We start from the raw sequence: 21,826 nt of genomic DNA, 5'->3' as shown, positions 1-21,826 counted from the left end.
GGACCGAAAAGCGATACAATAAAGGATCTGTTCGAAAAATTTCAACGGACTGGGAATGTGACGGATGAACGTGCTGGAAAGGTAGGGCGACCGCGTACGGCAACCACAGAGGGCAACGCGCAGCTAGTGCAGCAGGTGATCCAACAGCGGCCTCGGGTTTCCGTTCGCCGTGTTGCAGCTGCGGTCCAAATGACGCCAACGTCCACGTATCGTCTCATGCGCCAGAGTTTACACCTCTATCCATACAAAATTCAAACGCGGCAACCCCTCAGCGCCGCTACCATTGCTGCATGAGAGACATTCGCTAACGATATAGTGCACAGGATTGATGACGGCGATATGCATGTGGGCAGCATTTGGTTTACTGACGAAGCTTATTTTTACCTGGACGGCTTCGTCAATAAACAGAACTGGCGCATATGGGGAACCGAAAAGCCCCATGTTGCAGTCCCATCGTCCCTGCATCCTCAAAAAGTACTGGTCTGGGCCGCCATTTCTTCCAAAGGAATCATTGGCCCATTTTTCAGATCCGAAACGATTACTGCATCACGCTATCTGGACATTCTTCGTGCATTTGTGGCGGTACAAACTGCCTTAGACGACACTGCGAACACCTCGTGGTTTATGCAAGATGGTGCCCGGCCACATCGCGCGGCTGACGTCTTTAATTTCCTGAATGAATATTTCGATGATCGTGTGATTGCTTTGGGCTATCCGAAACATACAGGAGGTGGCGTGGATTGGCCTCCCTATTCGCCAGACATGAACCCCTGTGACTTCTTTCTGTGGGGACACTTGAAAGACCAGGTGTACCGCCAGAATCCAGAAACAATTGAACAGCTGAAGCAGTACATCTCATCTGCATGTGAAGCCATTCCGCCAGACACGTTGTCAAAGGTTTCCGGTAATTTCATTCAGAGACTACGCCATATTATTGCTACGCATGGTGGATATGTGGAAAATATCGTACTATAGAGTTTCCCAGATCGCAGCGCCATCTGTTGTTGAAAATTGTAACTACTGTAATTTCGAAAGTTTGTCTGCCTGAAAATGTACTGTTGTCTCAAGCATATTGCAACAAACGGTGTATTTCTATCGCTGCTCGTTTAGTTTTTATTGCCGTTTCAAATATACCGGTCATTTTTGAAACACCCTGTAGGTGGAGTGGGTCTCCCGCATCGTCCCCTACACTCCTTGGAGTATGGGACCTCATCGTCATCTGTCGGGGCTAGTACTGTTAGCCAATAAACGGATTGTAATAATACTCACAATGTGTATTTTTTGTGCACACAATGGCTGTTGACATTAATACACTGATAGTAGGGGAATTCAGAATGTCAGTGGTGTTTGTCACAGGATTCCAGTGAGAGTCATTTGCGAGGTATCTTATTTTGAATAGTGTGGATACCAACACTTGTTTTTGGCATTCAACCTGCGCTAGTTGCCAGGTACAATGATGTTGTGTTTGCTTACAGTGTGTTCCTTGAGTACACTGCGACTTGTTCATCAGTCAGTGAATGACAGTCCAGGCAGTGGGGCTTGAGCGGACGATGGGGTTTACCAATGCAGGAAAAACCGGCATGCTGATCGTGTATGGAGGAATGCAGATCGTTCTTGTACGGTGTGTGCGGCAAGATATTCCAATAGACAACTAGACAACAACTGTTGTGACTTGGCAAGACAGCCAAGTCACTATGAGAGGAAGCCGAAAGGCACGCGTTTAAGCTCACGCAGGCTGGCGTGAGGTCTGGAACAGGACACGGAAATGAGAATAGCCAAAAATGTACGTAGCTGCTGGAATACTTAACTTTAATCCATAATTGGTGAAAATCGGTCTGACGGTACATGCATCACAGGATAAATAGCAAATGATAATGGCACCTTGCTAGGTCGTAGCAAATGACGTAGCTGAAGGCTATGCTAACTATCGTCTCGGCAAATGAGAACGTAATTTGTCAGTGAACCATCGCTAGCAAAGTCGGCTGTACAACTGGGGCGAGTGCTAGGAAGTCTCTCTAGACCTGCCGTGTAGCGGCGCTCGGTCTGCAATCACTGATAGTGGCGACACGCGGGTCCGACGTATACTACCGGACCGCGGCCGATTTAAAGGCTACCACCTAGCAAGTGTGGTGTCTGGCGGTGACACCACAACAACCATCTCGGTAATTATTTACCAACCTCTTCAACTACGAGGGCTATTCAGAAAGTAGGGAACGTTTTGGCATCAAAACAAACTAAGTACAGGAAATACATTTTATTATATACATCTGAAAGAGCGACTGACATACTACTTTTCCATATAGTCACCAAACACATTGAGGCACTTATTATAGCGGTCGATAAGCTTTGAAATACCTTCGTTGTAAATTTCTGCCGCCTGAGACTTCAGCCTGTGAGTCACACCCGCCTGAAGTTCCGCGTCGTCATCAAAGCGGTGCATTGCAAGACAGTTCTTCACCTTGGGTAACAAGTGGAAGTCGCGTGGTGCAAGATCGAGGCTGTAAGACAGATGAGGGAAAATTTCCCATTTGAATGAATTAAGGAGTGCGGTTTGCCGTGTGAGGTCGGGGATTGTCGTGCAAAAACAAAATTTTGGACGCCAGCTTTCCTCGGCGTTTGTTTTGAACTGCTCTTCTAAGGCTGTGCAAAGTTTGGCAGTATTGGACAGAATTTATGGTTGCTCCACGTTTGAGAAAATCAATAAGAAGCACACCTTGCCTATCCCAAAAGACTGTCGCCATCAATTTCCTTGTTCACAAATTTTGCAAACATTTTCTTGGTTTTTGGGGGAAAATTGTGTGCCCCCACTCCATGGACAGTAATTTTGTCTCGCAGTTGACGTGTTTCACCCAAGTCTCGTCACTGGTTACGATTCGATCCAGTAATGAATTACCACATTTGTGGTAGGCCTCCAGAAATGTCAACGTTGCCTCCATTCGCTCTTCTTTATGGTACTCTGTAAGCATTTTGGGCACCCATTGTGCACAAAATTTGTGGTAGCCTAGCTTTTGAGTGTCAGTTTCAAACAACAAAGTCTGTGAAACTTGTGGAAGAGAAAGCGAAAGCTCCGTTATTGTGTAGCGACGGTTTTCACAGGCGTCCACTCTTCTATTCATCATGAAAGTTGGTTCGGCCATTTTTAAACCGAAAGCACCATTTCCAGAAGGAACATTTGCTTATTACATTGTTCCCGTACACTTTGCACAGTTCACGGTAAATTTCTGTGCGTTTTAGGTTTTTTGCCAACAAAAACCGTATCACAGACCGCACTTCACAGCTGGCGGGATTTTCGATTGCAGCGTTTATTTCAAATTCGAATATCGAAAAAACGAGACGCGCAGAGACATTTCCGCTGTCACGGATGGACGCCGACTGAGCTGCCGAGCACACGCACACCACAATATATGCGATCGGCGCGCGCCTAGCGGCGTCAGACGGAAACGTTCCATACTTTCTGAATAGCGCTCGTAATTACGTACAAGTGGTAGTGTAGCTCTTAGACAGCTTAACAGAAGGAATCAAGTGAGGGCATGAAGAAAGCACCCCTCTCTCGGTGAAACTGTCTGCCCTAGAGCTTCCACACCCTCTTCACACTAGTTCACAGGCTGATAATATGCCGTGTTTGCATCGACCATCTCTTCCGAATTATGCTATACAGATGGAGGTGATATTTTAATTTTAACTACTGACGACGCCTTTGGTACGATTGTTTTATGCATCTCCACTTCAGGATGCGATTTTAGTAAGTGACTAAAAGTTTTTGTGCTTGTAATACTTTGATGGTTTCTTAAAGCTATAAGTGTTTGTATTTCTCTTCTATCTCAGTTATGTTGCTTTTTGGTAATGAACGTGTCTTCCCATTCAGGTGTATTTTTGCTTCTGATGAAGGTATATTGACATATACCGAAACCATGGTCAAGGATTTCAATAAATCTTCATCCTGCAACTGTTTGGCTGTTGTCATCTACCGTGGAGAAGAGGGGTGATTAAAATTGTTGGGTGTGGGGTCCGCCAGTCATGCAAAACACGGTGTTTTGCGTAACTGGCGGACCTCACATCCAACAATTTTGACTGCAAACACGGGCAATACAAGGAGCTGCAAATCAAGATGAGGGGTAGTTAATGTTGTTGCTGCTGTTCCAGCTGAACCACACGTTAGCCCCGCGCAGGAAGTGACACGAGGCAGGCAACTGCGCTGAGCATTCTCTGTCGACATAAGTTCGACCCCTATCACATCGCTCTCCACCAAGAGCTGCATGGAACGAATTATGGGAATCGTGTTAACTTCTGCATATGGGTATTAAGACAGGAGACAAGCACCATTACTTCGCCAGCCAGAACGTCAGCGTCTGTCGAATGTAGAGGTGTAGTGTGGGATAGCGAACCATCAGGTCATAGGCCCTGTGTTTTGTAGATGGAACACAGAACATGCACAAGTATCGCAGCCTCCTAACAGACCATCTTTCGCGGATGCTACAGGACTTTCCTCTGCAGCCCAGAAGGAGCCTGTGGTACCAACATGGTGGGTGTCCAGCCCATACTGCACCGAGTACTGCATCATGTCTTCACGAATTGTTTCCAAATCGTTGCACTGGATGCAAAGGACCTGTACCTCGGCCAGGACGTACCCTGGATTTGACACATGTAGAATTTTTTGATGTGGGGAATGCTGAAAGACGCTGCCTACAAGGACACACGAACTACAGCCGATGATAAGGAGCGATGTATTACTGCCGCCTGCTCGGACATCTCGGCTGTAACGCTGGCACGTATGCAGCAGTCGTTCCGTACCAGACTGGAAGTGTGTACTGACACTGCCGGTGGTCATTTTGAGTGAAACCTGTGATAACCAACCGTCTCGTTACTGTTCAGAACCCTCATAACTTGTCTTGTTGTTTAGTGTGTGCTATCACAGGTGTTGTACAAGTGTCGGTGTGGGAACTTTTCAAAATACGATGTGTCGCAAACGACTCGCGCTAGAATCCTGCAACAAACACCACTCAAATTCTAATGTTCCTACTTTCAGTTTGTTAGTGTCAATAGGCATTGATCTATTTTTTAAAAAATGTACGTTTGCACAAGAAATGCAATTTTTAAGTATTATTACAATCTGTGTAATGGCTAAGAATGCGAGCCACTGGCTACCACTCCATTGTGTGAGAACCGTACACCAATAGCACTTTCCGTTTCCGCAATATTTGCGGTGCAAGTTTTGGGTGATTAACCAGGTGTATGAAGTGAATTTTAATTGAACTGTGTATAAGGAAAACTAAATTGAATTGTACATAATAAAAAGAAATTGAAATATTGAAATTGAATTGTGTGTTACAAAAAGAAATGCTTTAAGAACATAGGCTTCTGCAGCCGGTGTCATAGTGATTAAAATTCTTCTGCGTATTATACCGCGTCATTGCTAAAACTAACAACAATAATAAACTAAAACCGACGTTTCCGCCGAATTGTAACGGCCTACCTCACGGCACGGCTGGTTTTGCATAGGGATAGGTGCTTCTGTTTATTACAGACGATCGATGTCTGACGTCACTGTTGTAAAACTTTTAATTGGCCCTCTAATATGATTGGCTAGTCATCACTTAAGGGAAGATGGAAGGAAAGAGGTTATTCGTTACATCGTCAACGATTGGTAGCTGTCCGCCAATCAGCGTTCGGCTTCTGGTCGGCAAGTTTTCCTCCTGGTGTGCTCAAAAGTGGACTGACAGTTGCTCTACAGCTGTTTGTGCAGAGACGTCCGTGTCCCGTGTAGCTTCTGCCCCGCGACCGCTCGCGGCCCGTTGGACTGGGATGGCCGGCAACCAGGACGCCGGGAGTTTGTAGCCATCTTCTCTGTTGATGTCGTCAGGCTGCTTAATAATTTCGAAAGCCTCCAGTATTTTGCCTTCTCGCATCCACGATTCTTTCGCCAGTATTCGGGCTTCCTGGAACCTGACACATTCTCCACAGTCACGGTGGTGTTCCGCTATCGCCGATTTATTATGTTGTTGTAATCGTACATAGCGTTCGTGTTCTGCAACTCGTAATCTGACAGGTCTCCCTGTGTCTCCTGTGTAGGCAGTTCCACACTCACACCGTAGTTCGTGAACACCTGCAGTGATACCAATCATTGACGACATGGACATCCACGAATATCCTCTTTCCTTCCATCTTCCCTTTCATCATAAAAATGGCTCTGAGCACTATGGGACTTAACTTCCCAGGTCATCAGTCCCCTAGAACTTACAACTACTTAAACCTAACTAACCTAATGGCATCACACACATCCATGCCCGAGGCAGGATACGAACCTGCGACTGTAGCAGTCGCGCGGTTCCGGACTGCGCATCTAGAACTGCTAGACCACCGCGGCCGGCCTTTCATCATAACTAGCCAATCATATTAGAGGGACAATTAAAAGTTTTACAATAGTGACGTCAGAGATCGATTGTCTGTAATAAATAGAAGCACCTATGTAAGACGTCGTGGTCTCCTGACCTTCATTGCTTACATATTCCGCCCTCACAATCATATTCCGCACATCAAGACGCTTCATTCGAACCCAAACACGATAAGATAAAGTCAATGTTGTATGCATTGATGTAAACGATATGCAAATAACTAATCGCAAGTGTGCACCGTGGTTGAAATACTCGAGGCTGGCGTACACACATACATTCCAGACACGATGGTCACAGGAGCTTTCAGTTCGAGAGAGGCAACCGCACGCCAGGAGGCCAGCCCCAACCCATCTACATCGGTCGGTGACCGCCCGTGGAGCGGACAGCGTTTGCCCGAGGGAAAGGAGGAACGATCGCGTGTTCAGCTTAAAAGCAAATTCCGCTACATTGTGCGGGAGCGGCCCGCCTACGCATTCTTTACACATAGCACGCAGTTTCAGAGATTTTCACAGGAGACAGCAAACGCCAAACGCCGATACTACAGGTTTCCGGACTGGTCGCCTTAAACGAAACGTCATTCTCCCATTTTAGAAGAGCAATGCTGATTGGCAGGCGATATTTCTGACGCCTCGAGCTGAAGGAGTAATGGAAGAGACCCAAAGATATACCCCATCACATCTGGAATGGAGCGGGGCCATTCGATTGTCGCTCTTGGAGCGAGGAACAAGTCTCTCCTCAGTACTTCACTGGGAGAGCACCTCTGTCGAGAGCGAATCAAAGTGCGACTCTCTATATTGAGTCCTTGCGATTAAGTGTTGTTCACTGTGTTGGCCGACACACTTATTGTGCGGTGTAAACGAACAAAGTTATAGTTAAACGCCTGCGAGCGAATTATTGAGTGGCATCACGGTGGATTGGTTATCTGACCGGTGTACCACGCCAATAGTTAGACTAGGGGCGAATAGGAGTCCTTCACTTCATCAAGGCATAGGGAGATTTTGATTGGCAAAGGTCAATCCAGATAGAACGAGAGTTATCTTATTTGTCAGCAGCGAGCGGCGCAGACAGCAGTCATCACAGCTTACGGTATTGTTGGCTACAGCTATTGTGAGCACCATAGTTCCTCCACAATAGTACACTTCACTGCATTTCACACGCGACAGCCTCGACCGTACCTAGCAACATTCTAATGGATAATTATTCAAGTTGAGTAGGTGCGCCTCTCAGCCATTCTGCCAAGTCAACAACCATCTTAAACTTTGTATAGAAATTTCATTAGCGAATCCTATCCTTGAACCAGGATATAACTTGTTCAGTTCATAACTAAAATTTCCATTGTGATTTCTCAGAATTTTTGCAAAATAAATAATAATTTTCATTAGGTTCATGTTTTTCTTACACTAACTAGCGCTACTCCAGTACCCAAGTATCCCACTAGTTACGTAAGAAATTATGCGAATTTTTGTGTCATTTCCTTACAGCGGACGACTCCAGAAGATATTTATTGCTGAAAGTTTTTCAGGCATTTCTCTTTAGAACGTTAGGAGCGTCTGTCTGACTTCTGTAATAGTGTGGGGATGGAAATTGCATCTTGCAGGAGCCACAGGGTAAAGGGTACATCTGAGATTAACCCGTTGCACAGAATAACAGATCAACCCCAGGCTCAGACCTATCCCCGTGCAAAACCAGTCATGCCCTGAGGAAGGCCGTTGCAATTCGGCCGAAACGTCACTTTTAGTTTATTACTGTTGTTAATTTTAGCAATGACATGGCATAATACCCAGAAGAATTTTAATCACTATCAAAAAGGAATGTATAAGAGAAAGAAATTGAAATCGAATTGTAACTGAAAAAGAAACTGAAGTGGTAGTTAGAGTAGTGAATTTCAGTTGTAACAATAGATTTTTTTGTGTGTTGTCAGACTTGTGCTAAGCCATTAGTGTACGAGACAGCAGCCCACGCTGTACGGCGTCTTTTTGCGCTGCAGGGCGCGCAAGGTGTACGTGGGCGGGCTGCTCTTCTACAGCGCCGGCATGGCGCTCATGGCGCTGACCAAGGGCCGCGTGGGCGTCATCCTCTTCTCGTGGACGGCCGGCGTCATGTACTCGACGCTCTTCACCATGCCCTACCTGCTGGTCGCCCACTACCACGCCTCCGGCACGGTACGGCCGCAGCTCTCCTCCTGCGCACGCCACGCTCTCTCTGGGCTGCCGCCTCCAGGCTTCACCCTTCAGCCGGCACTCTGACACGACTTTAATATACACGCTTATTCTGATGGTCCCATTTCCAAAAATTTGTATGTATTCAAGTAAAAATCCAAGCTTTTTCACAATGAAAAGGGCTAGGTTCAAAGTTTTTGGCGGGAGACAGAGGGCGGGCAGTGATGGTTTCATAAGCGGCCAGTAGAGTTCGCGCGCGGCAGTATGGCCGCCATTCCGTTTCACTGTCAGTCGTGAGTGAGATGGCGGCTGTGGAGCATGCAGTGGCGCGGTTCTTTCCGTCCCTTTACGACGAACCTGCGCCTACCTGTGAACATTGTCTCAGTAGATCATCAATAGGGAAGCCGAGCGAAACCTACTGTACTTCGACGTGAACCAGGCTGCAATTGAAGTCACCAATCTATGTGTCGGGAGAAAGTTTTCACACGAAATGAAAGGTTGGAAATTTTGCCCTCAATTAACATATTCTGAAACTTAGGTGAACAAGTATCACTGCCAAGCCCGTGCTAGTCTTAACGCAGTCACTCACTATCCCTTTCACTCACGTTAGCAAGTTTACGGTGTTGCATTTCCCAAAAACGTAATACGAGGGCTATCCACGAAGTACATTACGTTTTGGAATTAAAAATAAATTAAGTATTGGAAATTTTTTTTATTATATACAGACGAAAGCCACACTTAAATACTACATTTCTACATAGCTGCCATTTAAATTAAGGCACTTATCGTAGCGATGTACGAGCTTGGACATTCTTTCGTCGTAAAATTCGGACGCCTGCGCCTTCAACCACGTGGTTACCTCTTCTTGAAGTTGTGCGTCGTCATCAAAACGCTGCATAGCCAACCACTTCTTCATTGCTGGGAATAAGTGGAAGTCGCTCGGTACCAGGTCGGGACTGTACGGCGATGAGGAAACAACTCCCACTTAAAAGATTTGCCGTGTGGGCCCGGGTGTTGTCGTGAATCAGCAAGATCTTTGAGCCCAACTTTCCCCTGCGCTTGTTTTGTATTGCTCTTCTGAGGTTGTGCAGAGTTTGGCAATACCTTTTGGAGTTTATTGTAGTGCCTCTTTCCAGGAAATCCACAAAAATAACTCCTTTTCTGTCCCAAAAGACAGTCGCCATCACCTTCCTTGCCGACAATGTCTGCATGCATTTCTTGGGTTTTTGGGGGTAATTTGTGTGCCCCCACTGCATTGACTGCAATTTTGTCTCGCAGTTCACATGCTTAACCCATGTTTCGTCACCAGTAACGATGCGATCGAGTAATGAGTCGCCATCTTTCTCGTAAGCGTCCAAAAACGTTACCGCTGCAGCCGTTCGCTGATTTTTATGAATCTCTGTCAAGGTTTTTGGTATCCACAAGACTTGTGGTAACCAAGCTTTTCGGTAATGATTTTGTGCAACAAACTCCGTGAAATTTGTGGAAAACTCATAGAGAGTTCCGTCATTGTGAAATTACGGTTTTCACGGACTGCGGCATCGACTTTTTCGACAAGTTCGGCAGTCACTATGCTGGGTCTTCCACTTCGCTCATCGTCGTGAGCGTTAGTTCGGCCATTTTTAAATTTTATGACCCATTGACGCACTCCACCTTCAGTGATTATGTTGTCCCCATACACTTCACAAAGCTGCCGATAGATTTTTATCGGTGTACAGTTTTTTGCAGTCAGAAACCTTATTAAGCACGCACTTCACACGTCGTGGCATTTTCAATTAACGCTGACATTTCAAACTGTCAGAGTAACTCAACGGAGTACAGCACGAACCTCTCACTAGCACGGCAGGATGCCGCCTGAGCGGCGGAATGCCATGACACCAAGATGGCCGCGCTAGCCCCGCCCCTAACGGACACAAACGAAAACGTAATGTACTTTGTGGATAGCCCTCGTAGCTACAAAAATACGTATTGTTTTTGGTTGAGAATGCTCGCCAAATATTAAGTCTGTCGGTACCAAATACAGTCACAGTTTTTAGCCACCGACTTGCTCAATACGCCACGTGCAATATATCTTTTCTCGCCACAAAATTCACTTAAAAATTCCGAAATTTCTACACGCACATCGGAATAATAATGCCATCACTTTACCACACTTTTGATGTATGTAACACTGCTAGATCCGGCAACTTATCATTTCCATCGGAACTACTACTACACACGTCCGAACTGTTCCATGGCTAGCCTGCGACTCTTCTCTAGAATACTCTAAGTCTTCTCTACCAGCAGAGAAAGGCGCGCGAAGAATATTGCTTTACCATTGGTCAGTTTATTCAACAACATTCTCCGGGGTCAGTCCGCGCTTTTCATCAATAACCAATCGCAAAATAGTAAACCTAACGATTGCACTTTTTACCGACGTAATTACCTAATATGCTGAAGTTTTGCTTATGCATAAAGTTATTTACTATCGTTATTTATACCTGAATTAACTTTCCCTTTACCATAAACTTACTTCACAAATCTATTCTACCAAAATCCCCTTTGTCCACATCCATACTTCTTCGAAATGCTCCCACGCTAAATCTTACTACATAACTCGTTAAACACTTATCTTCATATTAACCTTAAACCACACTCACGCATCATTCATACTGCTACAACACATTTATAACATTTTACATACGCAAAAGGGCATAATAACGCTTTATGAAAATACTAGAACAGTTTATGAAAAACATTCTATTAGTTTAGTGCACTCTAGTGGGATACATAAACTACGTGCGCGTCCAGTCTCGCGTCTCCATCTGTCACCATCCAGATCTGAGACACATCTCCCACTTAACCGCCTCCAAGGCAGGATCGGTATACGGCGCTACGCCTCAAGCACAAGGTTTTCTGCGTTCTCGAGTTCGCAAAAAGTGAGTCGCACGTTGCAATGCAGCGGCCATTTCGAACCAAATTCGGTATTCGTCCTCCAACTCGTTAAAGCATTAGCTGTCGGCTTAAGCAATTTAAGCAGAGTGGAACTGTGTGCAAAGGAAAAAGCACAGGCTAACTGCGTGTGTCAGAGGCTGGTATCCTACAGATTCGAGAAAGTTTTGTGCACAGTCCCAGTAAGTCAACCACTATAGCTAGTCGAGAACTTGGAATATCCCAACCAACTATATGGAAAGTTCTGAGATGGCGTTTGCTGTACAAGCCCTACCCATTACAATTTGTGCAGGCCCCCAATTCCAATGACAAACAGAAACGTCTCGTACTTTGTGGTTAAGTGCTAGCAGGAATGGATGTGACGCATTTCTACGGCGTGCAATTTTTAGCGATGAACCGAAATTCCACTTTAGTGGAAAAGGCAACAGACACAGTGTTCGCATGTGGGATTTGGAAAATCCACATTCAGCACTGCAACACGACTCACAAAAGATCGACGCCTTCTGTGCAGTATTCCATATAAGGGTTGACCGGTCATTGTTCTTTGCCGAAAAAACTGTGACAGGAATCGCATACCTGGACACGTTAGAACAATGGCTGTTACCTCGACTTGTGGAAGCTTCTCAGCACTTCATTTTCCAACACATGGAGTTCCGCCCAATCGGCACTGCGATGCACGAGGCTTTTCAAATGACTCCCTTCCTCAGTGCCGGATCAGTTGTAGGGGACTTGAGGACCTGGCTCTGCACTTCTGGCCACCGAGATCTCCTGACCTCACACCCTGCGACTGTTTCTTATGGGGTTTTGTGAAGGGAGTTGTTTACCTCCCGCCTCTGCAGACCATTCTGGACGATCTGCGGAACCAGTTCACTGCTGCCGTGCACCCAGTAACAGCAGATACGCTTTCACGTGTGTAGGATGAGTTTGGATACCACGTCGATGATTGCCGTGGAGCCAACAGTGACCATATTTAACATTTATAACATTTATCACAGTTCTAATTACTAAATGGTTACGAAAAACTAATTAATTACAAAATGAGATTTCCACTCTGCAGCAGAGTGTGCGCTGATATGAAACTTCCTGGAAGATTAAAACTGTGTGCCAGACTGAGACTCGAACTTGGGACCTTTACCTTTTGCGGGCAAGTGCTCTACCATCTGAGCTACCCAAGCACGATTCACGGCCCGTCCTCACAGTTGTACTTCCGCCAGTAGCTCGTCTCCTACTTTTCAAACTTCACAGAAGCTCTCCTGTGAACCTTGCAGAAGTGACACTCCTGGAAGAAGGGATACTGTGGAGACATGGCTTAGCCACAGCCTGGGGGATCTTTCCAAAATGAGATTTTCAATCAGCAGCGGACTGTGCGCTGATATGAAACTTCCTGGCAGATTAAAACTGTGCGCCGGACCGAGACTCGGGACCTTTGCCTTTAATTAATTACAAATTATTCAACTGATATCAAAGATTACAAAAAACTTTGAAACTTCCTCTTTTCATGGGTATAAAACTTGTTCATTATGGGTTTGTACCTAAATAAATACGAAGTTTTGGAAATGGGTCCATAATTTAGAATAACCCTGTATTTTAATATTGCATTTCTAATGATAGCATTCAGTGTGTCCTGTCATCTTCTTTCACAAATTACAAACATTACTCTGAAAACAAAAAATCTCGAAGTTGCAATATTGTCATTTACTTAAGGAACGTATACTCTACTGACATTTAAAAGCGCAGGAGTCGGGAAAATCTCGTCCGTACTATGTCTACTGTTACAGCTTTGATCTACCACACACCAACAATCAGCGAGAGAATTCAGATTACGCAGAAGTATTATGAAAACGAAGTTGCAAGTTAAATACAGGGTGGTTATATTACGTCGGTATATAAATTCGTTGCGTTTTTGTTTTGTATGTCGTTATTTAAGTTGTCATGGGTTTATTTAGCGATTGTCATTTATTATTTATAGTTCGCTGTTGCTATTTGGCTTTACACATTGTCATTTCGTCATTTGGAGCTAGTGGCGACCGGAAAATGGGAGTGACAAGTGGAGAAATCTGAACAGTCCCGACATATTTTTCTGTTTGGATCCAGTGGACGGGTGACAGCAGAGGAGTCAGCCAGAAACGGTACTGCGGGCTCTAAGCTAAAATCAGGAAAAATCTACAGATGGCCACATGTGCATCCCAACTTGCTCGTCATCAACGAGCTCGTGAACGACACCAAATATTCCTTACTGTTTCGTTACTGGTGATGACAAATTGGGAGAGCCAGCCCTGATAAAACCATCTGGTGAGCAAGATGTGTGAGACAGGTGAAATACCGTCAGACTTCAAGAAGAATATAATAATTCCAATCTCAAAGAAACCAGGTGTTGACAGATGTGAAAATAACCGAACTGTCAGCTTAATAAGTCACGGCTGCAAAAACCTAATACAAATGCTGTACAGGCGAATGGAAAAACTGGTAGAAACCGACCTCGGGGAAGATCAGTTTGGATTCTGTAGAAATGTTGGAGCACGTGAGGCAATACTGCCCCTACGACTTATTTTAGAAGATAGATGAAGGAAAGGCAAACCTACATTTCTAGCATTGGTAGACTTAGAGAAAGCTTTTGACAATGTTCACTGGAATAGTATCTTTCAAATTCTGAAGGTGGCAGGGGTAATATACAGGCCGCAAAAGGCTATTTACAATTTGTACAGAAACCAGATGGCAGTTATAAGGGTCAAGGGGCACGAAAGGGAAGCAGTGGTTGGGAAGGGAGTGAGACAGGGTTGTAGCCTAGCCCCGATGTTAGTCAATCTGTGTACTGAGCAAGCAGTAAAGGAAACAGAATAAAAATTTGGAGTAGGAATTAAAATCCATGGAGAAGAAATTAAAACTTTGAGGTTTGCCAGTGACACTGTAGTTCTGTCATAGACAGCAAAGGACCTGGAAGAGCAGTTGAACTGAATGGAGAGTGTCTTGAAAGGAGGACATAAGATGAACACCAACAAAAGCAAAATGAGGATAATGGAATGTAGTCGAATTAAATCAGGTGGTGCTGAAGGAATTAGATTAGGAAACGAAACACTTAAAGTAGTAGATGAGCTTTGCCGTTTAGGAAGCAAAATAACTGATGGTGGTCGAAGTAGATGGGTAGAGGACACAACTAATGAGGAGATACTGAACAGAATTGGGAAGAAGAGGAATTTGTGGCAGAACGTAACTAGAAGAAGGGATCGGTTAGTAGGACATGTTCTAAGGCATCAAGGGATCACCAGCTTAGTATTGGTGGGCAGCATGGAGGGTAAAAATCGTAGAGGGAGACCAAGAAATGAATACACTACTCACATTCAGAAGGATGTTGCTTGCAGTAGTTACTTGGAGATGAAGAATTTTTTTGTGGTATGTTCCTATGGGACCAAACTGCTGTGGTCATCCGCCCCTAGGCTTACACACTACTTAATCTAACTTAAACTAACTTACGCTAAGAACAACATACACACCCATGCCTGAGGGAGGACTAACCTCCATTGGTGGGAGCCAAGAGCATTGTGGCAAGGAGCCATAGACCACGCGGCTACCCCGCTTGCCTCCACACGCTGCTCGAGATTGGTATAATATAGAATTATTGTGAAGGTCGTTCGATGAACCCTCTGGCAGGCGCTTAAGTGTGATTTGCAGAGTATCCGTGTAGATGTACAAGGGTCATTCAATCATTAAAGAGACAAATCTCTCTGGAGAAAAAAGTGCTTATTTTTACAAAACACCACTTTTTCTACTTTTCAACACAATCCCTTTGAACATTTATGCACTTATTCCAACGGTCTACAAACTTTTTTATTCTGGCTGCAAAGAACTCTTTACCTTGATGTTTGAGCCAATTTGCCGCAAACTTTTTCACGTCGTCGTCGTCATGGAACCTCTTCTCAAGTAATGCCCCCTTTAGTGCACCAAACAAATGGAAATCGCTAGGTGCTAAATCAGGCCTGGAAGGGGATGAGACAGTACTTCCCAGCCCATTTTGTTGATGGTTTGACGGGTTATTTGAGCAATCTGAGGACGTGCGTTGTCTTGCTGGAGAATCACACCTCTTGTCTGAGATCCACGACGTCTCTCTCTCACGGCTGGCTTCACCTTGTTTAAAAGCCAATCCGTGTAATATTGGCTGTTCATTGTACGCTGCTCTTCGAGATAATCACAAAAAACTGGAGCCTTAGCATCCCAAACCACCGTCAACATTACTTTTCCTGCAGATGGGTATTGAACTTTTTTTTTTTTTTTTTTTTTTGACAGGTGAGTTTGTGTGGTTCCACTCACTGCTTTGTCTTTTTGATTCTGGCTCATAATAGTGAACCCAAGTTTCATCACAAGCTAAAATTTTGTTGAGAAAATGCTCACCTTCTCTTTCATAACGTTCCTTTAGCTCTGTGCGCACTCTCAACCTTGTTTCTTTGTGTAACCGTGTCAACTGCTTTAGGGAGCCATCTTGCACATGTTTTGCGGTACTTCCGCTGGTTACAGATAATATTATGAAGTATACCGGTGCTAACTCGAACCTTATCACCTATCATTTCCACAGTCACACGGTAGTTGGCACGAATGATGTCATCAATTCGATTTTCAAGTGAGGCAGTTGGAACTGCAACTGGGCGGCCAGGACGGTATTCGTCAGTCACTGAGTCGCGATCATTTTTGAACTGCTATACCTACTTGTAAAAATTTGCACGATTACCATAAACGTTAGACATTCGACAGTATATATTCACTGGTTTCTCACCTTCAGCAAGTAAAAAACGAATAACAGAATGCTGTTCAACTAATGTGGTCGTTCAAAGCGAACTCGCGATCCTGAAATGTATTTTTAGGTTGTAAACAAAACAATGTTGATACATCAGCTGATCAGGGCTCATCCTTGTGATGCCAACGTAAAGCCATAAAAGTACCAAAGTTGCCTTACTAACAGTTTTTTCGCCAGACCAATTTGTCTCCTTAATTATTGAATGACCCTCGTAGATGCAGATGTACAAGGATCACTCCAAAAGAAATGCACACTATTTTTGTAAAAATACAGTTTTCATTCTGCATGTGTGAAAGTTTTATAGTGTGTAGATACATCCTTCCCGCATGTTTTCAAACTTAGTTCAACCTGTTCACATGAGTGACGCCGTCACAGCATGTCTCCAAGATGGCTGCTACACTTGACGTTCGTCAGAAACAACGTGCTGGCATAGAATTCCTGTGCTCTGAAAACGAGACAGTGGGAAACATCCACAAGAGGTTGAAAAAGGTGTACGGAGATGCTGCTGTCGATCGCAGTACAGTTAGTCGGTGGGCAAGTTGATTACGTGATGAAAGCGGCCACGACAATATTGAGGATTGTCCTCGCAGCGACAGCACACTCCAGACAATGTGCAGAGAGTTAACGAATTGGTGACTGCTGACAGACGCACCTCAGTGACGAATTGTTACGCTGCCTTGGGATAGGGGAAGGAACTGTTTGCAGAATACTGAAAGTGTTGGCGTTAAAAAAGGTTAGTGCCAGGTGGGTTCCCAGGACGTAGACAGTGGCTCACAAAGAAACAAGAAAAACCGTGCGCAGCAAACTTTTGGAACAGTACGAGAATGGTGCAGATGAATTTCTTGGATGAATTGCGACAGGTGATGAAACATGGCTCCATCATTTTTCACGAGAGCGGCATCATGCAAATTCACCCAAGAAAAAAAAATTCAAAACCACACCTTCTGCTGGAAAAGTTATGGTTACGGTGTTTTTCGATTGCGAAGGACTCTTGCTTGTAGACAACATGCCAAGTGGAACCAACACTGAAGAAACTGCAAGCTCGACTGAGTCGTGTTCGACCACATCGGAAAAAGCAGGATGTTTTGCTGTTGCACGACTATGCACGGCCACATGTCAGTCAAAAAATTGTGGAAGCGATCACAAAACTCGGATGGACAACACTGAAACACCCGCCTTACAGTCCTGACTTGGCTCCATGTGACTATCATCTCTTTGGGAAACTGAAAGACTCTCTTCATGGAACATGGTTTGAAGATGATGACCCCCTTGTGCACGCTGCCAAACAGTGGCTCTAACAGGTTGGTCCACAATTTTACCATGCAGGTATACATTCGCTGGTTCCGAGGTGCACGCTGCCAAATAGTGGCTCCAACAGGTTGGTCCAGAATTTTACCATGCGGGTATACAGTCGCTAGTTCCGAGATGGCGTAAGGCAGTTGAGAGGGATGGAAATTATGTGGAGAAATGAAAATACTGTTCCTAAAGGATGTATCTACACACTGTAAGACTTTCAAACATGTAGAATAAAAGATGGGTTTAAAAAAAACATAGTGTGCATTTCTTTTGGAGTGATCCTCGTACTTAGGGGGTATCCATTCTCAGGGTTAGTGCTCATTTCGAGAGATTACTTTAAAAGTCCGCGCGATGTAGCCGTGCAGTCTAAAGCGCTTTGCCACGGCTTGTGCGGCTACCCCCGTTGGAGGTTCGAGTACTCCCTCGGGCATGGGGGTAAGTGTGTGTGTGTGTGTGTGTGCGTGTGTGTGTGTGTGTGTGTGTGTTTTGTCCTTGTGGCCGTGCGGTTAAAGGCGCTTCAGTCTGGAACCGCGTGACCGCTACGGTCGCAGGTTCGAATCCTGCCTCGGGCATGGATGTGTGTGATGTCCTTAGGTTAGTTAGGTTTAATTAGTTCTAAGTTCTAGGCGGCTGATGACCTCAGAAGTTAAGTCGCATAGTGCTCAGAGCCATTTGAACCATTTGTTTTGTCCTTAGCCTAGGTTAATTTAAGTTAGATTAAGTAGTGCATAAGCCTATGACCTTAGCAGTTTGGTCCCATAGGAAGTTACCACAAATTTCTTTTTTACTTTAAAAACACATTGAGATCAATACATCGATATATTGGGTGAAAAAAATCGCCGATACGTATTGATATTTTATCGACAGTCCTCGTCAGCACACCCACCAAGAATAGTTCGAAGTCTGGTCAGAGTTCAGGCACAGTGGGTACGCGTAACGATGAAACTCGTAGCACCTCGACACGTCTGGGTAAATTGTCGAAATATCGCGCACGGTCTCGGCCGAATACATGGAAGCACACTGTCGAGGACTTGCCTCGTCTACCACATGACTGGATTCACACCCACAGCCACACCCACACGTCCCCCACTGTTGCAGTTCTCGGTGTCGGCGACGGGGGAGGCGCTGCCGGGGTCCCATGTGCGCGGCCTGGGCACCGACGTGGCCATCGTCAGCTCCATGGTGTTCCTGGCGCAGTTCGCGCTCTCCATGTGCATGGGCGCCATCGTGAGCGCGGCCGGCACCACCACCGCCGTGGCGGCCGTCGCCTCGTTCCTCGCGCTCTGCGGCGCCGTCTGCGCCTCGCAGGTGATGTACCTCGACCTGTAGGCCGAGGGCAGCCCAGCAGGCCCTGTGGGTGGTGCGGCGTGGAGGCGGCAGCTGGCGGGGACGGCTCTGCCGGGACTCCGAGGCTCCCGGACCCCGATCCCACCCACTGGGAGGTCAGCGGCGAGGTCCCAGGAGTGCTGCAGGAGGACGAGAAGTTGCCTCGCACCGCACTGTCGAGGAGACCTGCTACTTCACACCGATGAAAGAGCGTGCTGCTGCACGTTCACGAAAAAGTGAGCAGCAGTTCCGGGTCCTCAGAGGAGAACGCGAGGGGTTCTCTGTCGAGTCGTACTGCAGATCACACACCAAATTGTGGACTGCATTTAAGTGAACAATCCAGAAACGACGGGAACATTTCAGCTTCGGAAGAGGTTTGCAGAGTCATCGGGTGCCTCTGGTGAACACGAGATGCACCGATACTGAAGGATTGCATAACGTCACTACTGCCGCAGCACTGGAGCCCGCGGTGTGCTGGCCTCGTGTTTCACATTTCAGTCCTCGTGACATGGACAGTCAATGCATGCGTGTCAGAGGGCTGGGGGCGGAAACATAGATGCAAGTATTAGGTGTCTAATATCGATGACATTCTGTAGAATTGTGAATCACACTTTCCATAGTCAGGGCTCACTGTAAAAATCTGAGCCACCCTCAAGATTGCACCCAGCATTGCGGAACTAGAAGTGTACACCATTCTGTACAGTGATCCACAATGGATAGATAAACCGTCAATACCATTTACTCGTTAAATGGTGGGCTACGGTATGAAGTGATACCGGTCATCAATCCTCAAAAGTTCAGATGCACCGGTTTAGAGATCAGACCAGTTAACACCTTTCCATCCATTAATGACCCCATTAGCGAAGAAAGGCAAGGGTGAGAGGGACTGGAAGAAGTGGACCTGCAATATCAGATCACGTGTGGTGTCTGGATAGCTGAACTGGTAATACGATGTCACTGGATCTGAATCAGAGACTGGTACCTAATTTTAACACTTCGGCAAGCTTCAAAGGCGAGGGTTATTCACAGAGTCTTGTAACTAGTGGTTACAAACTTCTGTGTCCCCTCTGTTACCTAAACTAAAGGCACCTCTTCTTCACCATTATACAAAACTACCCTATAGTGTATGTTCACCACCACTACTGCCATACGTATCCACAGTTACAGCAGCTAATAAGCTAATACTTTTTGCAAATAGATATGTGCAGATGTGCTTTACTGTGAATACATGTAAACACAACACAGTAGAGTTATCACTGTACTGTCAACATTGAGGCCACAGAGTCGAGAATCACTAAATAATTTGAAATGACCGCATTGTGATGTCACGAAGTTTTCATTCATTTCACTTAAACACAGACACATTGTGTACCATGACGACGCAGAGCATAGAGCACTTGACTCAGGCAGCAACCGAGCATCCCAGGTTGGGATGGCATTTTTCCTCATTCCATTCCCTTCAGAACACCTTCAGATCCACTCAGCCTCCTGTGAAAATGAGTTATTGGAATCTTTGCCCAGACCACCTTCATAAACACTATATATTGCATTCCTTTAAGGGAATGTAGAATAATCGAGCTGTGGAACTTCCACTGCACATTCCATTGCAGCGTACGACTCGTTTCGTGCATTGCATTGTTTGCAACTGGCACACTATGTAAGGTAGACATTGTAGCATTTGAGTCCACAGGACTAATGAAGGTGCTACACAATGTCAAGTGGCATACCAGAAGCGTTAATGTATAGGGTACACTTGCACAACAACACTACTTATCTAAAATACCCATTCCACTTCGTGCTCACTTGTCACCTATTATGTCCTAATTACATATATGTCGACTGCTTCGACTCTCACATTAGAAACCGTATAAGGTTTCAATCAGCTATTCACACTGAAACTTCTTAATATGATTTTACTTTATCACTTTGCTATATTTTTATCATTTCAACATTGACCTACAGAATTCTCCCTGCAAATGCAGCTCAAAGTCATTCTATTCATTTATGACCCATAATATCTAACTATACACAATCTGACTGCACAAATAATTAACACAAAAGAATCGCCCTGAATAAGAATAAATCCTAACAATAACCCATACATTTCATAAGTCACTTACCTCACAGAAAATCTTCATTTCACGAACTACAGCGATACAGCAAACACCAATACAGCCAGCTAAATAAAAGATACTAACTACTGTAGGCTCTAACTACTAGGTATGTGGTTAGCAAAGGAGAGATTTTGTTGCAGAGCAAACAATGTATTTGGCAAATTTCACCTTAATAATGTGACATCCAGTTCAGAAACATATATAATCGTCCCTGACATCCAGTTCCAAAAATTATATATTCGTCAACAATATTACATTTCCATGATGGACACACGTCCAGATCGTCTGCTTGTGCTAACACTTCATAGACCTCTAAGCTCCATAACTGCCAACTATTAACATCCAACCTCCTTCACTGCTGGCCATACACCTCCAACTGTGAGTCTCTTACTGAGGGCGCTCAGCGCTGCCAGAGTTATTAATGCAGTCTTCGCACTGCTAACATATAAACAGGCTACTTACAACACTTGCAGCTCCGTGTACGTTTGGGCAGGATAAGAAAGCCACTTGCAGTAAGGTGGCTCTGTGTAATTTCATGTTTCTCATCTACATCGTGAGTGGTGGCTACTGATGGATGTTGGCTTTCGTGGTACTCGACTAGCGGTATAACCGACTGATGTCCTGATGATAGAAGAAACTCTTTGTCGTTTGGATTTAATTGGTAAAGGCAGGAGAAGTGGCAAAATCAAGTGCACAGTGACCAGATTATGTGAAGCATCTGCAGTGTCTCCTGCAGTCAGAGCATACATCATTATCGATGACAATGCGTACAGGAGTGCGAATGTTAGGCTTGATAGCCCGTAGGTTCCATTTCCAGTGGAA

General features: G+C 45.2%; 1 protein-coding gene across 1 annotated transcript in view; it reads left to right on the top strand.

Moving 5' to 3' along the window:
- LOC124552283 (proton-associated sugar transporter A-like) overlaps positions 1–18,893 on the top strand; it is a 124,224-nt gene extending 105,331 nt beyond the window's left edge. The window contains exons 11-12 of the mRNA XM_047126561.1: positions 8,380–8,554; positions 18,663–18,893. Of these exons, the coding sequence (XP_046982517.1) occupies positions 8,380–8,554; positions 18,663–18,893 (406 nt within the window). The remainder of the gene's footprint in view (positions 1–8,379; positions 8,555–18,662) is intronic.
- The last annotated feature ends 2,933 nt before the right edge of the window (positions 18,894–21,826 follow it).

The sequence above is a fragment of the Schistocerca americana genome, chromosome 10 (assembly GCF_021461395.2).
Source record: "Schistocerca americana isolate TAMUIC-IGC-003095 chromosome 10, iqSchAmer2.1, whole genome shotgun sequence".
NCBI classification, from domain to species: domain Eukaryota; kingdom Metazoa; phylum Arthropoda; class Insecta; order Orthoptera; family Acrididae; genus Schistocerca; species Schistocerca americana.
This window is presented reverse-complemented; position numbering and strand designations above follow the sequence as displayed.